General features: G+C 42.7%; 1 protein-coding gene across 7 annotated transcripts in view; it reads left to right on the top strand.

Moving 5' to 3' along the window:
* LOC142075809 (transducin-like enhancer protein 4) overlaps positions 1–18,597 on the top strand; it is a 98,559-nt gene that overhangs the window by 26,119 nt on the left and 53,843 nt on the right. For 5 of the 7 annotated variants that reach the window (XM_075137758.1, XM_075137757.1, XM_075137756.1 and 2 more), the window contains 2 exons: positions 4,505–4,567; positions 14,222–14,296. In XM_075137758.1, the coding sequence (XP_074993859.1) occupies positions 4,505–4,567; positions 14,222–14,296 (138 nt within the window). Of the gene's footprint in view, positions 1–1,806; positions 1,879–4,504; positions 4,568–14,221; positions 14,297–18,597 lie in introns of those variants that run through there. The other 2 variants (XM_075137761.1, XM_075137759.1) reach the window with 2 other exon arrangements.

Genomic DNA, 18,597 nt, shown 5'->3' with positions numbered 1-18,597 from the left:
AGCAAAAGCTATCCTTTTTATATTTTGGCATGAACAATCGCCCTTTTATTGGGCCATTAATGCTATTTCAGAGCATCACGCTGTATCCACAGGCAATAATTTAGCAGCTGTTTATCAGGAGCTTTCATAAAGCTTTGAATAGTATTATAACACTCAGTAACCCTAACAACAGCATTTCAGAATCTGTGCCGGTTTAAATGGGATATCCGTGAATGTAGTTGTTCAGAGATGCGTGACCCACATAACCTATAAATTTGATTGGAAGTTACAGTGCTGGCATAGGCTGATGGATAGCAGATTAGAGCCCTGATTAACCATGTGATTCACAGGCTGGGAATATATTGTCCTAAGAAAGATTCATCAGATGCAATCAGAATTTCAAGTGGTCAGATGAAATTCAAATGCGCTGTGTGCTTTCCCCTCCCCCTGCCACCCCCCGTGCTTTTCTTCTTAGGTTGCCCTCTGTTACTTATTTATTTATTTATTTTATTTCCAGAGCTGAAAAACACTTCTTTGATGAATCTGCTCCTCACCCTAAAGCTGTCTGTCTGTTATTCATCAGAAAGCAGGTCGCAGTTCAGTGAGCAGAAGAAAAGATTTTAATAGAAGCTGTGCCAAGGGCTGTAATGCATCATTTTAGGGCCCTAATTACATTACAATGACAAATATCAATGGTGACAACAGCAATAACCTACATCCTTTAATGGCTATGCTGGAAAAGGAGTTTGGGCGCTGCGCCATCAGATTAGACTTGGTTTCAAAACATGGGCCATTAGACGTGTGTGTGTCCACAGTATTATTGGCCGATAACTGAAGCCCAGTGGAAAGGCCTGTAAATAAATGATGCCTCTCCAAAGCCTGGTCCCATGGGACAAAAGAGGCAAATTAGATGACCGCGGAAGCAGCCGTGTTTCCGAGGCAACTTTGGCTTTCCCTGTGAGGAATCGGCTGCCTGATTTTATGAAATCATGCTTTTTCGTTCTCCTGCCAATTAGGTTGATCGTGAAAAACCCGTTGGCCTGACGTCGAAGAGAAAAGGGAAGATCCTAAACTGGCTTTTAAACGTAGGGTTTTAAAAATCCGTATGAGCGTAGAAACCTGCTTTATTTTGTGTCTGACTTTGTACCTTGTGCAGAGAGGAACGGTGGCAGGAGGAATAGGTCTACCGAGATGCTGCCCTACGTCACCGGTACCTACACCTTCAAGTCTTAGGGCGGCATCGCAAGAAACCCGCTCTGGCCAGCTTCGGGCGGCTAACTCCTTCTCTTGCGTGTTTTGTGGTAAACAATCGGGCTCGTTGCTGTGGCATTATCCCCTACCGTTAATCGCAGAAACAGTCGCAGCGTCAAGGCAGAGGGTACTTTGCATTTACGACGTGAAAATGTCTGGTTTAAAATTTTTTCGGCACGGGCCGTGCAACGTCCTTCCTATCATTTGCGCACAGTGTTTTCCGTCGCGCCTGCCTGCTGCCTGTGGTCCGTGCCGCGGTCGTGCCGCGGTCCAGTGCTGCTCGGTTGGGCTGCTTGCTTGCTGCCCCAGCGCGGAGTGATAAAAGGTAACTGTGCGCACAACCGCGCAACCGGGGACGCTCATTGTTAGGGGAAGGGAAGGCCGTTTTAATAAGGAAATAGCGTAAACACCTGCCTGAGCGTAGCGAGGGCTTCTCAGCTTTGCTGTGACCGGCCCAGCGGGCCCCGGGCCTGGCTGAGAAATGCTGCTGGGGAACGTCTCGGCATCTCTTGAGGCCGTTAGCGAGCTCTTTCTCTCCTCTGTAGGTCGAGCTGGGTGCTGTCTCCATCCGCTCACTTTCCTGCGCACAGCATGAAAAGACTCGCTGTCCTGCACTCCGGTGGGATTGGTATCGAGAGGTTTATTATGGTTGTGTAACCGTTCCTATTCAGCACCTGTTTTCAGTTACTTACAGCTTTTTGGAAGACGCTTTTTAGCTTAACATTTCCCAAGCTCAGAATCTGCCGGAGGTGAATTCTTGTAGAAATACTGAGCAACCACGTTTCAACCACTTTTCTGGCCAGAAGAGCAGTAGAAGAGAGGCATACTTCTTCTCTTGGGGGGCGGGGAGGGAAGTGATCAAAAGAAAAACATCATAGCTGAAATAGCTTGAAATAGCTGGGGTTGAGTACCTTAATTGAGAAGAAATGCCTCAAAGCGAGTTGAATAAAATTATTTTTGTTGACTAAGCTGTATTCTGGCTGACCTAGAATTTACGGGTTGGATGGAGAAGTCGGTGAAGTTTTACAGCCTGTGTTACTCAGGAGATCAGATAAGACAATTGTAGCCGTCCCTTCTGGCCTTGAAATCTATGAATCTGCAAGCCTTTTAAAATTACACACTGGGCTCTTGCACGGCACTCGGAGCCAGTCCTGCTCTCGGTTCCTGCGCAGCGCAGTGGAGGCCCCCAGCCGACGCGGCCGTGGTGGAGGAGCGGCCTCCCGCTGAGCACAGCCAAGGCAGGGGCTCCCCGCAGGAGCTGCGCCGGAGGTGGGTAACGTTGCGACAGGCACTTTAAGGATGGGTAGGAGGAGTTGTTTTGCAGCGGAGGAAAGCATCACGTGCCTTTTTTTTACTAAGGCACATAGGTGTGTTAAATGGCAGGTCAGAAGGGCTTCAGCTCAAGTCAGGATGGCGGCACTTTGGAGTTTTCTCTTCATTTGGAAAAGCCTGGAAGAGCAGGACTCATAGGTTTCTCTTCGGTTTTAAAGCACTTGGGAGATTCCTTTAAAAAAAAAATAGCAGCGTGGCTGGGACCCAAAATTTGGAAATGACTAAATTAATGGTGCTTGAACCACTACAGCACAGGTAATTTGGAGCTGTGCATTATATTACGGTCTACAATTCCTTAATCAAATATTGTTTCTCAAGTAATGCCGTATTGGATCGTGCAGCCTCTCTGGCTGAAGGTTAGATGCACACATCTTGTCGCTCCCTGTACTGCTCTGTGTTACAAGCAGTTCGTAAATCTCTCTGTCAACTAGAATAGTGAACGCCGTCTATTTAAAGGGGTATTTAAGTTTTACACTGTGGGATATCTGATATTACAGGCATATATAGACCTCTGAAATTAGCGCGTAATTTAGCTGTGTGGTGAACAGAACATATTCTCAAGTGTCCTTTAAGGTACCTGTGCTGCTGAATAAACAGAAAAGGTGAGGTAGGTGAATGTAAAAAATGTATTAAAATGCTAACTTTAACGAGATGAGGACTTGCATAAACAGTGAGGACCAGTGAGAAGACACTGGGACAGTGTAACATAGAAATTGCTGTATAAATAACCCACAGGAGTTTAGATGGATTTCAGAGAAATGAAGAAGTTGTATTGCAAAGTAGCGTGTGTTAGCTCGAGTGTGTGACAGCGTGCACAAGGGGGCAGAGTTAGTTCCACACGTACCCTTGCCTCTAGCGTACTGTGTCTTCTGCTTACGGAGCGCTGTAACTGTGATGTTCCTTGAACCCAGATTTATTTTATATGGGGTTCTGACTTTTTTACTGCTAGTTCTGAGCCTTTCTGTTCTGTAGGTTCTTCTCTAAGCATTCGCAATTTAAAAGACAGCATTGCAAAAAGGCTGGAAGGATTGCTGTTAAAAGAAAGAAGCCTAAATTGCACAAGTTTGTATGTCTTCGTCATACGGTTAGTGACTTTGCAAGAGGAAGAGCATTCTGTCCTACCGTATAATGAGGAACTGACCCTCAACCCTCTTATTGTAAGAAAGTTATGATTTATTGTAAGAAAGTCTATGTGGCTTTAAATATTCTGTTACTGGAGCTGTAATTCTTATGTTATCTCTCCAAATCTCCTCCGCCTCTATTGAGATTTGCAGATTAAATACACAGAATAAGAATTGATCTCTAGGATGGAAATAAAGCATTGTATATTATTAATTTCTGGTCACAATTGCAACGTGAAAGTAACAATTCCTGTTTGATTAAGGAATTGTATTAATTTCTGATCACAATTGCAAACATCGGGTTTGATAACAGCATATATGTGATACAAGTCTGCAGTATCCCTTTCTAAAATATGTGGTAGAATGATTATCAGTGAAGTTGTATATTGCGTTGCTAACGTCCTCATGATATGCAGTGTTAGTATAGAAGTAATTGGTTTATTTGTTCCCTTCGCTTACAGTGGCATTGTAATTTGAAATGATCCTTCTTTTTGCCTCTTAGGAGGGAGTTTAGTTTGATACACTGTATTTTGTTTATCTTTTTTGTTACATCTCCTGAAGATTTATTCTTTAAATGCCTTTGCATAATCAGAATTAACTTTTCTCTGTTTTTTTAAGGAAAACTTTTTAGCCAAAAATTATTAGCTTCCTAGGTATTGTTGAATTGGTGTCCAAATACTTTTGTTATTTTGATGATCTGTCCTGGCCAGAGAATGATTAGAGATAAAAAAAACCAAACAAAAGTATCTTCTGTGTTCATGGGTGACCATCGCATCTGAGAATTTATATAATTTAACTTTTTTTCTTCTTGTCACTTGCAGGCAGAAATTGTCAAGAGGCTGAATGCTATATGTGCACAAGTCATTCCCTTCCTGTCCCAAGAGGTAGGTAGTCATTTTGTACTAGTGCTGATCTAAACAATTGCCGCAACCTATCTATTACAAAAGTGGGACTTTGTGATGAGACTGTTTCTTTATGGATCTCTTGGTGCTTGTAGATGACTTTCCACTGTGCTGTTATCACTATAACTTCATGATCTTCTCCAAGTCCATTATAATATCATTTAAATATATTTATGAAATGCAATATGTTGTAATGTACTAAGCAAAACTTTAGTTGTTTAAATACTTTGCTGCCATGTACAGTGCAGTTTTTCTCACAATTACGACTTTGTCAGTCTGAAATCAGAGGATAGCTTGCAAAAACGCTAGAAGGGCATGATTTGTGCTACATTCTTGGCAGCAGGCATTACAGTTCGGCAGAAACTTCTGTTTTGGTATACCGACTAGTCGGCATACAAATTCAGCTTTTTTCCTGCCTTTTTTCTCTCTGCATCCCAGATTTCTTACTACCTTAAATCCTTTTGTGTTTTCTGTGTATTTGGGGAATATAGACAGAAGATTGAAACTCGCTGTGAGCTAATTTCTCTGAGCACTCATTTTCTCCAAATTATGATTTGCTGGTGTCGTGGTTTAACCTGGCAGGCAGCCAAATACCACGCAGCCGCTCACTCACTCCCCCCACCCCCAGTGGGACGGGGAGAGAATCGGAAGGGTAAGAGTGAGGAAAACTCGTGGGTTGAGATAAAGACAGTTTAATAGAACAGGGGAAAAAAAGGGAAAATAATAATGATAATGATAAAATATACAAAATGAGTGATGCACAATTGCAACTGCTCACCACCTGCGCTGACCGATAACCAAGTAGCGATCGGTACTTCCTGGATCACGCCTACCCTTCATATACTGAGCATGAGGTCACATGGTATGGAATACCCCATTGGCCAGCTGGGCTGGCTGTCCTGATTATGTTCCCTCCCATCTTGTGTACCTAGCTCAGTCAGTAGGCACGGGAGCTGTCCTTGGACTAGGAGGCCACTTAGCAACAACTGAAAACATCAGTGTGTTATCAACATTCTCCTCATACTAAATCCAAAACACAGCACTAGGAAGAAATTTAACCCTATCCCAGCCAAAACCAGGACACTGGTATTGTCTTAAGCGCATAGGAGATACTTTGAGGTGCAGTGGGACTTGGGGGAGTTGGTGGGAGCTAGTGAGGGAGCCTTGGAGCCACAGGCATGTGTGAAGTAAAATGAAAGCGTGGTTCATGAAAGGGGGCTTCGGGTCCATAACGGCTTGCCCTGCCCACCGTGCTGGAGGAAAGGGGCTGGAGACTGGGGTCTGCTGGCGCAGGCTGGCTGCATCTCTTTTAACGCATGGTTTCATTTCAGTAGAATCGGTAGCTGAGAAGTCAAAGCTGGAAGGTGTATTTCTGTGCATTGCATCTGTAAAACATCGTGGCTGAGAACATGCTGTGACTCTTTCTGCTACCTTTTCAGTTGTTCCATAAAGTGCCATTGCTTTTCAAGAGATCTGCTCATCCTGCTGCAAACGAGAGGCTGGGTGCTCGGTATTAGCATTCAGCCAATGCGCTGCGTGTGTGCATGCACGTGTGCATCTGTGTGTGTTTGAAATGAGAATAACGCTATCAAAACTAGAACCTGACAATGTTCATGAGCACCGCTGAACTCTCTGCTTATAAAGATGGATTTGTGGAAACTAAATGATGTGTAATGATCTAGTTACATCGCTGGGGGACCAGAATTCAAGTCCTGCATGGATCTAAAACGAGTAGCTGTTGATTTTCTACTTTGACTGCTACAGAATCTCTATACATCTAGTTAGGAAGTTTTATTTGCTGTGCAGGAATAGCACAGCATATAAAAACGAGGTGTAAAGCTGATTCATACTCATGCTAAAGTGAGCACTAAAATGACACGATTTTGAAACAAAGGCAGGGGTGAGTACTTGGCAGGCAAAGCTGTGATCTTGGCAAAGACATGGGATGAGCATTTCCATGACAGAGACATTTTCTCCAGAGTATGGGATACCGTGTTTAGAAACTTTGTATCAGTATACTGCTGCTGGTACTGGTATGCTATTTTCAGCTGCAATGCTAAATAAAACTTTACTACCGTACACAAGTAAGTCACACTGCTCTGCTTGCCCTGCTTCCACAAACCCAGCCCATGTGCTTTCTTGGAGTAGGTGTTTCTTGCCAATTAGACAAGCAAAGGGATTACATGGGCTTAGAATGCATTTGAAGAAAGATGTCTCTGCTTTGCAGTGACTGGTGGATTTTGGCCTTTGATTTTGGAAATCCCAGCCTCCACCCCCTCTATACACTCACGTGGAATTGAGGAAAAAAAAAGGCAAAAAAAAAAAAGGCTGTAGGTTTTTGAGCTTTGATGTTAGTGGCGTCCCACTCAGGTGAGCATGGGCTCTCTCCTTTTTCTCTGTTCCATATGCATCGTGCCCTCCTGTCCCTGGAGCTAAATCGCCCTGGAGTCATTCTTCTGAAATTTGGTATTGGTACATTTTAAGTCCTCGCCCTAGAGGGAGGAGGCACTGTGAAGGCTGCACGTTGTCCTTCCTTCTTTTCTTCCATCGAGGAGAATCTCCCATGTGGTGCTCACATGCAGGAGCTTGGCAACTATGAGCCGAGGGCCCCGATCACTGTTTTAACAACCTCCTGGCCATCAAACTAGGCACGGAGAGCAATTCTAAAGTAATTCAGGACTTAGCCATTGCAGTAGCTTGTCATTAATATGCTAGTTGTAAGAACTATGTAGGTAGACAACTGAGATGATCCAGACTGTGAATTTAGAAAATGATGTTGTCCCACTTCTGTCACGGGTACAGTACCACCCAGTGAGGGTTTAAGCGCACCAGCATCATTGTACTTAATGACTGCTGTTTACTTCGTTAGGCTTTACATCAGAGCTTTGAGTTAAGCAGTTTTAGATCTGAAAACAGGCTCTCATACAGCTTCTGTGCCAGTGAGCCTCTACTTTTTAAATCTGTGGCCCATGAAGTTTCTTTTGCCTGTTTGCAGGTCTTATTTCCCAAGTCTTGCAGCTCCTCCCCTGTGCATGTTGCAAGGTGTCAAAGCTCTTTGGGCTACAGAGGAGATGGAGGGGTCAAAAAAAGTTCACAACTTCAGCGTTTTTACATGCACTGACAAAGACAAAGGGGAGCACTTCCAAAAAGCCAGCGTACACATTCGTCTTGCCTGGAGGCAAGTGTGCTTTTTAGTTCACCTAGGAAGAGGGGAGGGGGACTACACAGCAGAGAGGGATTGAAAGGGGAAGCACAAAAAAATTTTTCACATGTCTTCACAGTGCCACTGATCGTGATAGTTTTCATATTGGGGTTAGGAAAATCTTGTGATTGTTTGACCTCTGTTAGTAGAAACACTTATTTAAATCAGTTTATATTGGCATATGCTGATGAGGCGAAAGAGAGCTGATCTCCAGATTTGAGTATTCTTCTTGGTTTCTATCTAATTCGTGTCTTTAAAAAGCGAGTGTCTTAATGGAAGCCTCTTTATTTCATCATCTAGATTAATAGAGAATTGAATTGCAGCGTGCTTTTGCTGTTTATGCATTTTGCATACAGTCTAATTGTGGAATAGTGGCTGAAAAATGTGATCAGGCTTCTTTGTATTGTGCCTGAGGGAAAAATGAACAAAATACAGTGGTTACATGCACTGATGGCAACATTATTGCCTCATAATAGCACCAGGTTAACTTGTCTTATTGCTTGTTAACTTTGTACGGAATCAATGGCTTGCAATAACTCACTTAGAAGTAAGAAATTGTGGCCAAAATCACTAGAGATCTCGTGAAAAGGATGCAATTATAATACATCACCCTACCGTGTACTAATGCATGCTTTGTTTTAGGGGGCAATCCAGGAGGGTATTCAGGAAGTTCTCCAGGCTTCGGTCAGTTTTACTGTGCTGTACATCATCTAAGCATATATTGAAAATAAAGTTCCTAACCTGCCTAAATACGCCGTCAAGTGGTATCTTATTTTTACATTGACTCTGACTTAGGCAGACTAAGAAACAGCAGCACGAAATACGACCTTCCCATTTTGATAGGAAAGAGTGACTTTGTGGTTGAGGCATGAGATGAACCTCAGGGGTGATGTGTGTTCAATTTCTGTTTCAACTTCTGGTTGCAGGCTTCCTGTGTGCAACAGCCATTTTCCACCTCCCTGTGACACCAGTTGTGAGATACCAGTGTGCTCAAACTGGTTCCTATTGCATAAGGTGAAGGGGGTGCCTGCAAGGTTGTAGGTAAATACTTGGAGATTGTTAGCACTCAGTTAACTTAGTTTTGATCTGCTGCAGCTGGTATAGATTGTTCAATGTTCACATCATCGAATGATCTAGCCGGTAAGATGCAGTTCGTTTTGGGTCTAAAGCTGTAGATCGTGCCTCTGCTAATTTATGCTGCTTCTCAGCTGAATTTACCAGCTGCAGCACAGTGTGATACTTGCACAACCCTGCGGCTTTCAAGTTGGGGCTGGTTCCTGTCTGGTCAAGGTGGTGTGTGTGGCTGGCTGCAACCTGTAGCTATCGTGGTACCCTGTGGGCTATCGAGGGCTGAACAACTTCACGTGCTGGATGGTGGTATTTGTTCAGTGTGGCTGGAGATACTCATATATTGAGTAAATACTGACTGTGTTTATATTCATGAGACACACGCAAGCTGGAGTTAGATTTACAGCTAACGATGTAGTTGTGGCAACCTGGAGCTCAGCACACCCTGCAAAACCTCAGCAAGACCCGCAAAAGCTGCTTGAGAAGCCAGGCAAATGTTCATGGTATTGTTCCCTGTCAACTTCCATGGAAGCATTACATAGGCTGGAGGAGGCTGTAGTAAACTTTTTCGGAAGGTGCGCTGTCCGTTCCAGCAGCCAGTGAACTAGCTAGTAACAAGCTAGAAGGATTGCTCTTTAATAGGGATCTTCAGTTGCCCGTGCACGATAAAGTGGTCAAATATACTTAAAAGTACAATAAAATGCCAAGCACTGGCATGCGTACACGCAAACAAACATATAAAAGGAAATGCTGCATGCAGTCTTTTCCCTTCAAACACTTTAATATTAGTTGATGGTTTTCCTTTTACAAGATAGATACGAGCCGTAATATGCTTGCTCTTCTCTGTACATACATTCCCTGGAGGTGCTTCTAAAGTTCAGTAAATTTGGATGAAGAATTTGAGGTCCATTATGTAGAAGCAGAGAAGGAGTCCTTACATGCTGTTCAAAAGGAAGTCATTGTTGGTCTGAGATGCGAGAGGCTAAGAAGACGAAATAATTTTCCTCCATTTTAGATTTGCCCCAGAGTAGAGCTGAAACAGTAAGTACAAGGAAGCTGTCAGATACCTTAATCCTTCTGCCAAGGAGGGCATCTTACTAGCAATTTATGCACATATTGCTAATAATGTTCTTACATTTTTATGAAGTGGTTATTATATCTTGTCTGAGTTACGGTGCCTGCATGCAGTGACCCTGCTGGTCCCTTTTAGTTTTCTAAGTGTGTGCTGTACTCCACGGTAAATGTGTGTTTGCTCTCTGGTTCTCACTAGTGTTTTTGGCGTGGCCTCGTCTCATTATGCCGTGTCGAGATCGGGCTTTTCAGAATGGTTTTGCTGCAGTTCTTAAGGAAGACCTCGTCTGTACTCCCTCTAAACAGATAATACAACAACAAAATGATATGAATAAAACATAGCAGAGCCCGCTTGCTTCTGCAAAGTGAATTGTTCGGTGAGTTTTTGATGTTGTTGGCAGTGCTGGAATTAGGTGTTTTTAACACCAGCATCGGTATGGGCGTGCCAGGGGGAATTTTGGCCGCTGGGATGCTGCCAGCACGGCTCCCCTGTCACTGGGAGCTGCGGGGAGCCTGACATGGTATAAAAAGCCCAGGTATTTTCCACCATGCTGCAATGCCTGTGCAGGAGCCAGGGCTAGGTGACAAGACAGTGTGGTGAGACAATGTGATGGTGAAAAAGCCTACATCCTTCTTGTGGTCTCTGTTGTTGCTACCTACCATGGGCCTGAAAGGAGGTGATTTTCCGACACAGGGCAAGTGCAGACACATTGCTCATTACAGACAGCAAAAAGGGGTGAAGAGAAGAGACAGGGAAGAAGTTAAAAAGGAGAAACGATACTAGTCTGCATGACAGGTGGGGCAGGGTATTGAGTTCATTGCTCTGGCCCGTTAAATGCAATGCAAAATACTGTTTTCCCATAACTGAAGAAAATGGGTCTGTCATTTGCTTGTGTGCACAGAGGAAGGCTAGCATTAAATGTGTGTGAAAGCTGAAACCCTGTGTCTATATTTGATTGGGAAAAAAAGTAACCCTTTTTTTGTTGTTGCTGTTTTTACTTGGCTGTAAATTGCTATGCAATCACTTGATGGGCAGACTAATGTATACTGCTTGGTTTTAACATAATGCTGCTGGCTACCGGCACGCCGGCCGGGAAGGGCGTTCAAGCACGCGGTGAGCACTGGAGCCGTCCGTCCCTGGGTACCTGCGCGGGCTGGGCCAGCCGGCTGCCATCCCGCTCAGCGGGCCCCGGGGCTCCCTGCCCCTCGCCATGGCTTTGCGTTGCAGTGGGTCCCCGGAGCCTGGTTGGGCTCCTTCTCTGTCTGTAGAGACCTCCAGCCGTTACTGGGGCCGGGGTGGGTACCGTGGAGCCCCCCGCCCGCCCCGGGCTCCGGACCACCGGGGGCAGCCGGTGGGCTCGCCCCCACAGGGCGACTGCTGTCCTGGGTCTTTATCCACTGGAGTGTGTGGCTTGTGCCTGTGGCTCAAAGTAGCCCCCGGGTCACTAGGGGCAGGCCTCCCGCTGGGTTTCGGGGAGCTGAGCGGGAGTCTGCTCCGTTGCTGCGACGAGGTGGAAGTGATGGAGAGGCTAATTACAGACCATCTATTTTGGGTCTTTTGCCACTGAAGATTAAATCAATGTTAAAGCAGCTAGCAATAGGAAAGTTTTAATTGTCTCTACCATACCTAATTTAGGTTCAGCATTACAAAGCCCATGGGTTTTCTCCTCTCTATGAAGGCTTGATCCCAAACCTATTAGAATCAATGAAAGATGCCTTATGTGGCTGCTTAGGGAATTTCTGTCTTACAGTGCTTTCCAGCAGAAATCTTAAAGTGAGATTTTGGTACTCTGCCCCTCCGCCTTCTCTTCCCCGCACCTGGGAATGAAATATTTTTCCCAAATACTCCTCAGAGCCATTCTTTGTATGTTTGCTGTAAGGGAAAGGAAACCATTCAAACTCTTGTAGAGTTGACTTATTTTTCCAAAACCTGGATGAAAATTGGGGTAGTTTCTACAGTAGCTTTGATGTTTTCAGGCTGGCTTTCTGTGGGTCCCTCAGAAGTTTTTTCTTCTCCTGCCTATGGCCCTGGGAACAGGATTTAAGTAAATGGGTGCTGGAACTGAACGCTCATATATACAAATCAAGAGCTAGGTCCCTTTCTTTACTTCAGTGCAAAAAACATTGCCTAGCACATGGTGGGAAAGCAAAGATGGCTGTAAACCTCTCAGTAAATGATTTTTTTTTTTTTTTAATAATTTTAAAGATTTTTAAAACCCATTTTGTATTTTGTTTTTTTTTTTTTTTTTTTTTTTGGTGGCTTGATCAAAAATGCTATGACCCATTTTTAGTGTGGCTGACCTCCACCAGAAAATGGTGGTGTAATTTTTATGATCACCCCATTGTCATATAGAGCCACGAGTCACCGGGCTTTCAGCTACATAATCGATGAAAGCTGTATCTGTATCTGTCCTTAATGTGATGACCTGGAGATGATAGCACGTCGTCAGGAACTTGAGGCTTGAGTACCGTAATTTCCTTTTTCTGGTTATCTGTGATGGTGATACACCACTGCATTTTAAAATTTTTTTTCTGAATGCCAAGAACACATTTGCTTTTGTTCGGCCTGCTTTTTGTTCTTTATATTGTCTACTTATAAGTGGCAGATTTGGTTTACGTTAGCACTGTAGCTTTACAAACTCTAAATGGGACTGCTGTGATTCTGTTTGCAGCAGTATGTTATTTGCTCTCCTGGCATTTCCTTCATTTAATTCTTCTTTGCTTAAAAACAAACAAACCTTAAAACCATTTTCTTCCTTCCAGAAGTGTTTCTAAATTACCACCTTCATTATTTGCATCTATCCATTTTTCGTAGTTGAGGTCAGCATTTCTTACAGTTACGGGTGGATTTTTAGGCTTGCTTTTCCTCACCGTGAGGGCTTTTATGGGAGAGAGTTTATAAGTGAAAATGCCATTTTTGTTTGTGCGCTGCACCAAGAACTGGCAAACCTGTGACTGCCAAGCCCCCGAGGCAGCGGAGCCCACCCTTGCGGCCCCTTCTCCCAGCGGGGCTCAGGGTGCTGCTGGGGACTCTGTCTGATGCTCTTCACCTGCTCTTGTGTTGGAGGAATTCTTGAGGATTTGGGTCCCCACCTTATGTTACGCAGCTTTCTGCCCCTGGTAAGGACGCACGGGAGGTGTTGCTGCATGGGCTGTACCTTGGCTCCGCTCTGCCCGTGTACACAGCCATGGGGGGGCAAACTGGAGGCTTCAAAGAGACCCTCTCAGCCCTTTCCTTAAACTTTGCACCAAAGAACATCTAGACGTTGGTTTGGATACAGACCTGACGTTCCATCGTTACGGTTTCAGCACCTCTCGAGGTAGGCGAGAGCTCACGCCTGCCGGTGCTCAGCCTGTGGCTGTAAGTCCGAGGTGACTCGCTGCCGGTGCGGGTCGCACAGCCTGCCTGCGGGTCTCCCTGACCCCCTGTGGCACCAATTTGTCGCGTGCAATCCTGATCCTGCGAGGCTGCCTGCGCAGATGAATTTGCCACCGGCGGAGCTCCGAACAGGCACGGATCTGGTTGCAAGATGAGGACCTTATTTTATTTGTAGTTGGTGTTTTCAAATAAGTATCAATCAGTTTTCAGCATACAGCAATTTTAGATTTACTGCAGGAATACAGTATCACTGAAAATGAGATAATATAACCACTGAAGCTTGTAAACTGTGTTGTTAATTAGATCATGTGTTTTTGATGGACTTCTTAAAGCTATTAAAATTTACATGTTGGGGATTGAAATAATTAGTTCTCTTTCACGTGTTTGACAGAATTGTGAATGGCATTTTAAATTTCTTTCTTACGGTTGAGCTGCTTTGAAATGTACCAAGAAGGAGAATCTGTATATCCTTCAGTGATGTGGGTGCCATGTGCTTGTTGAAAATACATACCTTTCTTTTTCAGTATGCCTTTTTTTTTTTTTTTTCCAAATCAAAATGTTTCCGTGGCTGTAAGGAAAGTGGCTTGCATTTTAAGTTGGCATGTAAATTCAAGAGCACACTGTGCTGATGAACAAAAGGAAGACAGTTCCCCGTTTAGCCAGGTTGTAAAATGGCTCTTTTGGGGAGCAAGGGGAGCAATTCCTGGCAAGTAATGGCATAAATAAATTTATGACCTGATAAAATCCTCCCCATACTCTTGCAGATCGACACAGAATGTGACTGTCTGTTAGAGAATAGTTATTTCAAGCCCTGCATGTGTTTGAAAAGCAAAGAAAAAAAAAATAAAAGGAAGAATCGATGCTTAATAATTTAGAAAACAAATAATTTTATTCTGTTTCTGATCTTCATTTATAGCACCAGCAACAAGTGGTGCAGGCTGTGGAGCGTGCCAAGCAAGTGACCATGGCAGAACTGAACGCAATCATTGGGGTATGTGGTCTTTCCGTTATAGCTCTAATAGTGTTTGTAAATAGCTTTTCTTTTTCTTTCTCTCTTGTATGAACTCATTTCCATCAGGTGGGCAAAAGTTGTGGGCAGTGGTGAAGTTCAGTAGCTTGATCTTCATAAAAGCTGGTTACTACCTAAAAACTTTGACTTGCACTGTGTCGAGAAGACGAAGGGGGTAATTAATATCTGTGTTGTGTCCATTCCCTGAAGCTGGGTCGGTATCTGTGTTTTTTGTTGTCCTTTTTAAGTAACGTTGCTTCCTTTGCATACTGTGTGCCAGTCTGCTTCTGCAGCCACTGTAACAGGTAGCCTTCACGTGACACACTGTGCTTTAGGAGGGTTTTTCCCATCCCTGCGGCCCACATCTTTTTCCGGGTGGTGGCCCAAGTCTGTGAATATTTGCCACGCTTTTTATTTTTACATTAAAAAATAGCTGTTACTTTTCTTTAAAAAAAAAAAAAAAAAAACAAAAACAAACCCACAACCAAAATTGACAGCAAAACGACTTGTCACCATGCCCTCATAGGCACCCTGCTCCCAGTCAGCTACAAATACGGGTGTGTGGAGGAGACTCTCTTGTAAAAGCTTTACTGCCAGCGGTATTAGCCCGGTATAGCAGTCCTGCGAGGTTTTACAGGTGTGGGCAGCCACAGTGTTTACATTTTACAACTGGAGAGGAAAGGCATAACAACGAAAGCAGTGGCTGTTCACACTACATAAAATAAAGGTGAGAAGTCATAGCTTAATAGCACATTATTCACATGTATAATTATGCAGTTGGTGCAAGCAGTTGTTTAAGTTACTCTAATGAAGACACTACAACTGAACTTCCCATCTTCTGCGCCCTCCCAAATGCTTTTTCTTTTGTGTACAGATTATACATAAAAGTCTTTCCCTTTTTTTTATTCAGTGTATCAAACACACTTTGAAATGCTAATTATTCCATTTACTTTCATTAAAATTCAAATTGCTGAGTGAAGATGTGGATAAGGGTCGCCGAATAATCAATCTGAAGTGAAGATATTGCTTCAATTATGCCTCTGTCTTTTAACAAGGAAATCAGGACTCTCTGATCATTGCTGACGGTACTGTAGAGCAGCGGACTGATTGTAGCTTGTTTTTAATAGGCTGTTTCTAACTCTGTTTTGTATCCCTCTGACCACAAGAAAACACTGGTAGTCAATTAGAAGATACAAATGGAAAAGAGTAACCTTTATTTTCTCTGAAGTGCCCGTTAGAAAGAAGGAGGTGAATCGGAGCGAGTCGTGTAGAATCATGAATAACATTTGTTGTACGTCTTTTACGCTCCAGCGGGGAGAGTGGGAGATGAATAATTTCCCAATTAGTTTTCATTACCTAACCAAAAATATTGCCTTATATTAACGTTCTTTGCATAAAGTAAGTAGCTAAAGGTTGGCTTCTTCGTTAAAAAAGTTTTTCTGTGTGTGTGCTGCATGTGCGTACATAGCGAGTGTGTATACGTGCACGTACCATTTTGTGTGTGTGTGTACGTACGTGCACACGCATGCGTATGCATACTTCACCGTCTATTTGTGTACATTTTTGCCATTCACCTTTGTATGTATTAGGGAGATTGCAAAAAGCAATTTGCTTTCTAGTAAAGAGTGCGTTGATTGATGTAGAACATGTGATGTTATAGATACTGGCTATTGCACTCATTATTTAAGTTTATCCTGCTTTCATGAACCACTAAACCACACAGAATAAATATAAACAGACTCGACACTTGTCTGGGAGCCTGGCAGTAACTTTTGTTGGTCTTCCCTGATCAGACAGAAGTAAATTTTCTGTTTTGTTTGTTGCTGTCTCGATTTATCTCTTCAAGTCAGTTGAAATTCTGTTGCCTCAAATTTTCATAATGTCTGAATTTTGGTTTTGTGCATTAAAATGGGACAGCTCTCACCACCCTCACAAGACTGATTTTTACCTTGCTCTACTGCCTTTTTCACTCCTCTGTTTTATGTTGACTTAGGAAATGTTGTGTGGCCCTCTCTTGAGTTTTAGAGAAACAGGAGCAATACGGACTGAAAATTTTGTGTTCATCAGGTTTAAAGAGAAGTAATCTAATCTGATCTTTAGGAGATTCATCGAAAAGAAAGGAATAAATAGGATATCAAAAAAGCTTAAGTTCTAGTTGCATGAATGCAATAATGTTACGTCTGCACTTAGAGAGATTTAGAGTCTGAAAATGTAGGATGGGACTAAAAAAGGCTTGTCATAGTTTGTAAAGTGAATACCCATAAAAATAAAACAAAGAATGTAATTAGAAATCATTGCTTTCCTGTATCTCTAATTACGTTGTCTTATACTATTTTGCCGTTTGGTAGGTCTGACAGTTTGTGTTCTTTTAACCCTGTGATACTGTAAAAGCTTCTGAAGTTCATTTGCTCTTTACAGTTTTTAAAAATATGTGTTTTAGTTACTCGTTGAGCTATGTATCAGACAAAGACAGAAGCAGTATTTGAGTTTTCGAAATATAACTGTAGCTTACGTTTCTCTGTGCTTTGGGGGGCCCTATTCAGTTCACCTCACTCGTGCTAAACCCTTCCGGTTTGAACGGAGGAACCCTGGGTTTGAGTTTAAAATGGATTTTACCAGAATGGAGGATGGCACAAGAAAAGAATCGAATGTGCACAAATCATGTCTCTCTTTGTGTTTCACATGTATATATTTTTGTATGAATGTGCTCTGATTTAATGGAATCTGATGAAGCACCTTTTAACTTTGCAATATTATTCTATCTTCATTGGTAAATGAACCAAGTCACTGATCCGTGCAGTTTAAATGCAAAATGCTGAAGTGAGCCTGGAACCCGGAGAGACTGCTTGTTCTCCTGACAATAAACTAGTTGTGTTTAATGGAATGAAACACAGTTATAATGACTTCTTTCACAGGTCATGTTCAGTTTAAAACTGTTGACGGGTTGAGACAAGTTAAATACCATCTATCTTCTTCTGGAGAGATGCAGGGAGAAAAACTAAACCAAAACTAGGTGTCATCAGCATGCTGCAGGAGGACTGTAAATCTGCAGGCATCCAGACTCTGCATCTGGTGTTTGCCATGGACGGTGTGGTACAGCATTCTTGCTCGGAGCAATTTGTAGTGCGCATCCAGAGGTCCTTCCCAGGCTGGGTGTATCGGCACGAGCAGTGTGATGTATCCAGTTGATCTTGTCATGTGTCATAGCTGCCGTGGTTTTAAATTAGAATCTGCAAGATCACACTGTTGGAACAACACACAAATTCTAGCCTTAAATCAGTAATATGATCTAATTAGGAATGATGTTTTCATTTCCTGTATTATTAAATTGAGTCGTCTAACTCTCTTGAATTTTTTTTGTTTTGTTTTGTTTTTTTAAATCCATTGCACTATATAATCGGAACATGCTGTGTGAATGTTCCCTTTAATAAGGGAACCAGGGAATTAACTTGTAACTTTATAAGAATTTTGTCAGGGTCTTTTTTTTTTTTCCCCTCTGTTTAAAAACTGTGGTTGGGTAGTAAGGCAAAAATGGAGGCTACTGCTTGTGTGCCTGTTTATCACACGGAGAGAGATAAATGTACCAAAAACTTAAGAACAGGTATGTGATGGTGTTCAAAGAAAATGCAGTTTAGCACAAGAAATGCTGAACCTCAATTTTTAGCAGTGACATTTTAATGATAGGAAGTCTGCAAAATTATTTGCCATCAATTGTGAAGGCAATAACAAGCCTTGGTGGTTTTTCACACCCTCTGTGTTAAGTGCTTTCAGAATGACAGCGTAAACTGTGTTGGAGAACTCCAAGGAAGTAAAACTGATTAAAATGTTCATGCTTGAATGGTGCTGATGGAATAGTTCATTTGGACTTTCTCTACCTCCTGCAGCTCAAGCTGAAATATTAAAATTCAGTGGATTTAAATCTCTCTCTCCTCAGCTCAGGAAAAAAACATTACATTTTAATAGGTTTTAAACTCATAATTCATTGGTTTGGAGCAGCACTATTAAATCTATTTAAATATTACTTGTATTACTAAGGAAATGATTTAAATGATTTTTCCTTTGCCATCCTGTACATCTGAGTGAAAAAAAATGGCTTTGGTTTAATTTTTAAGTATTTTGTTTTATTATGTCACTTTTATTATCTTCTTTAAAAATAAGCAAATGGCAGTTACTGGAAGAAAGGACTCCTTCTGTATTGTCACATATAATCATCAAGCCATAAAGTTCCTTTTTTTAATACACTGCTTGTCACGATTTCTACCCTGTGTTTGAGGCTGAGGTTT

This window comes from Calonectris borealis, chromosome Z (genome assembly GCF_964195595.1).
Source record: "Calonectris borealis chromosome Z, bCalBor7.hap1.2, whole genome shotgun sequence".
NCBI lineage: Eukaryota > Metazoa > Chordata > Aves > Procellariiformes > Procellariidae > Calonectris > Calonectris borealis.
This window is presented reverse-complemented; position numbering and strand designations above follow the sequence as displayed.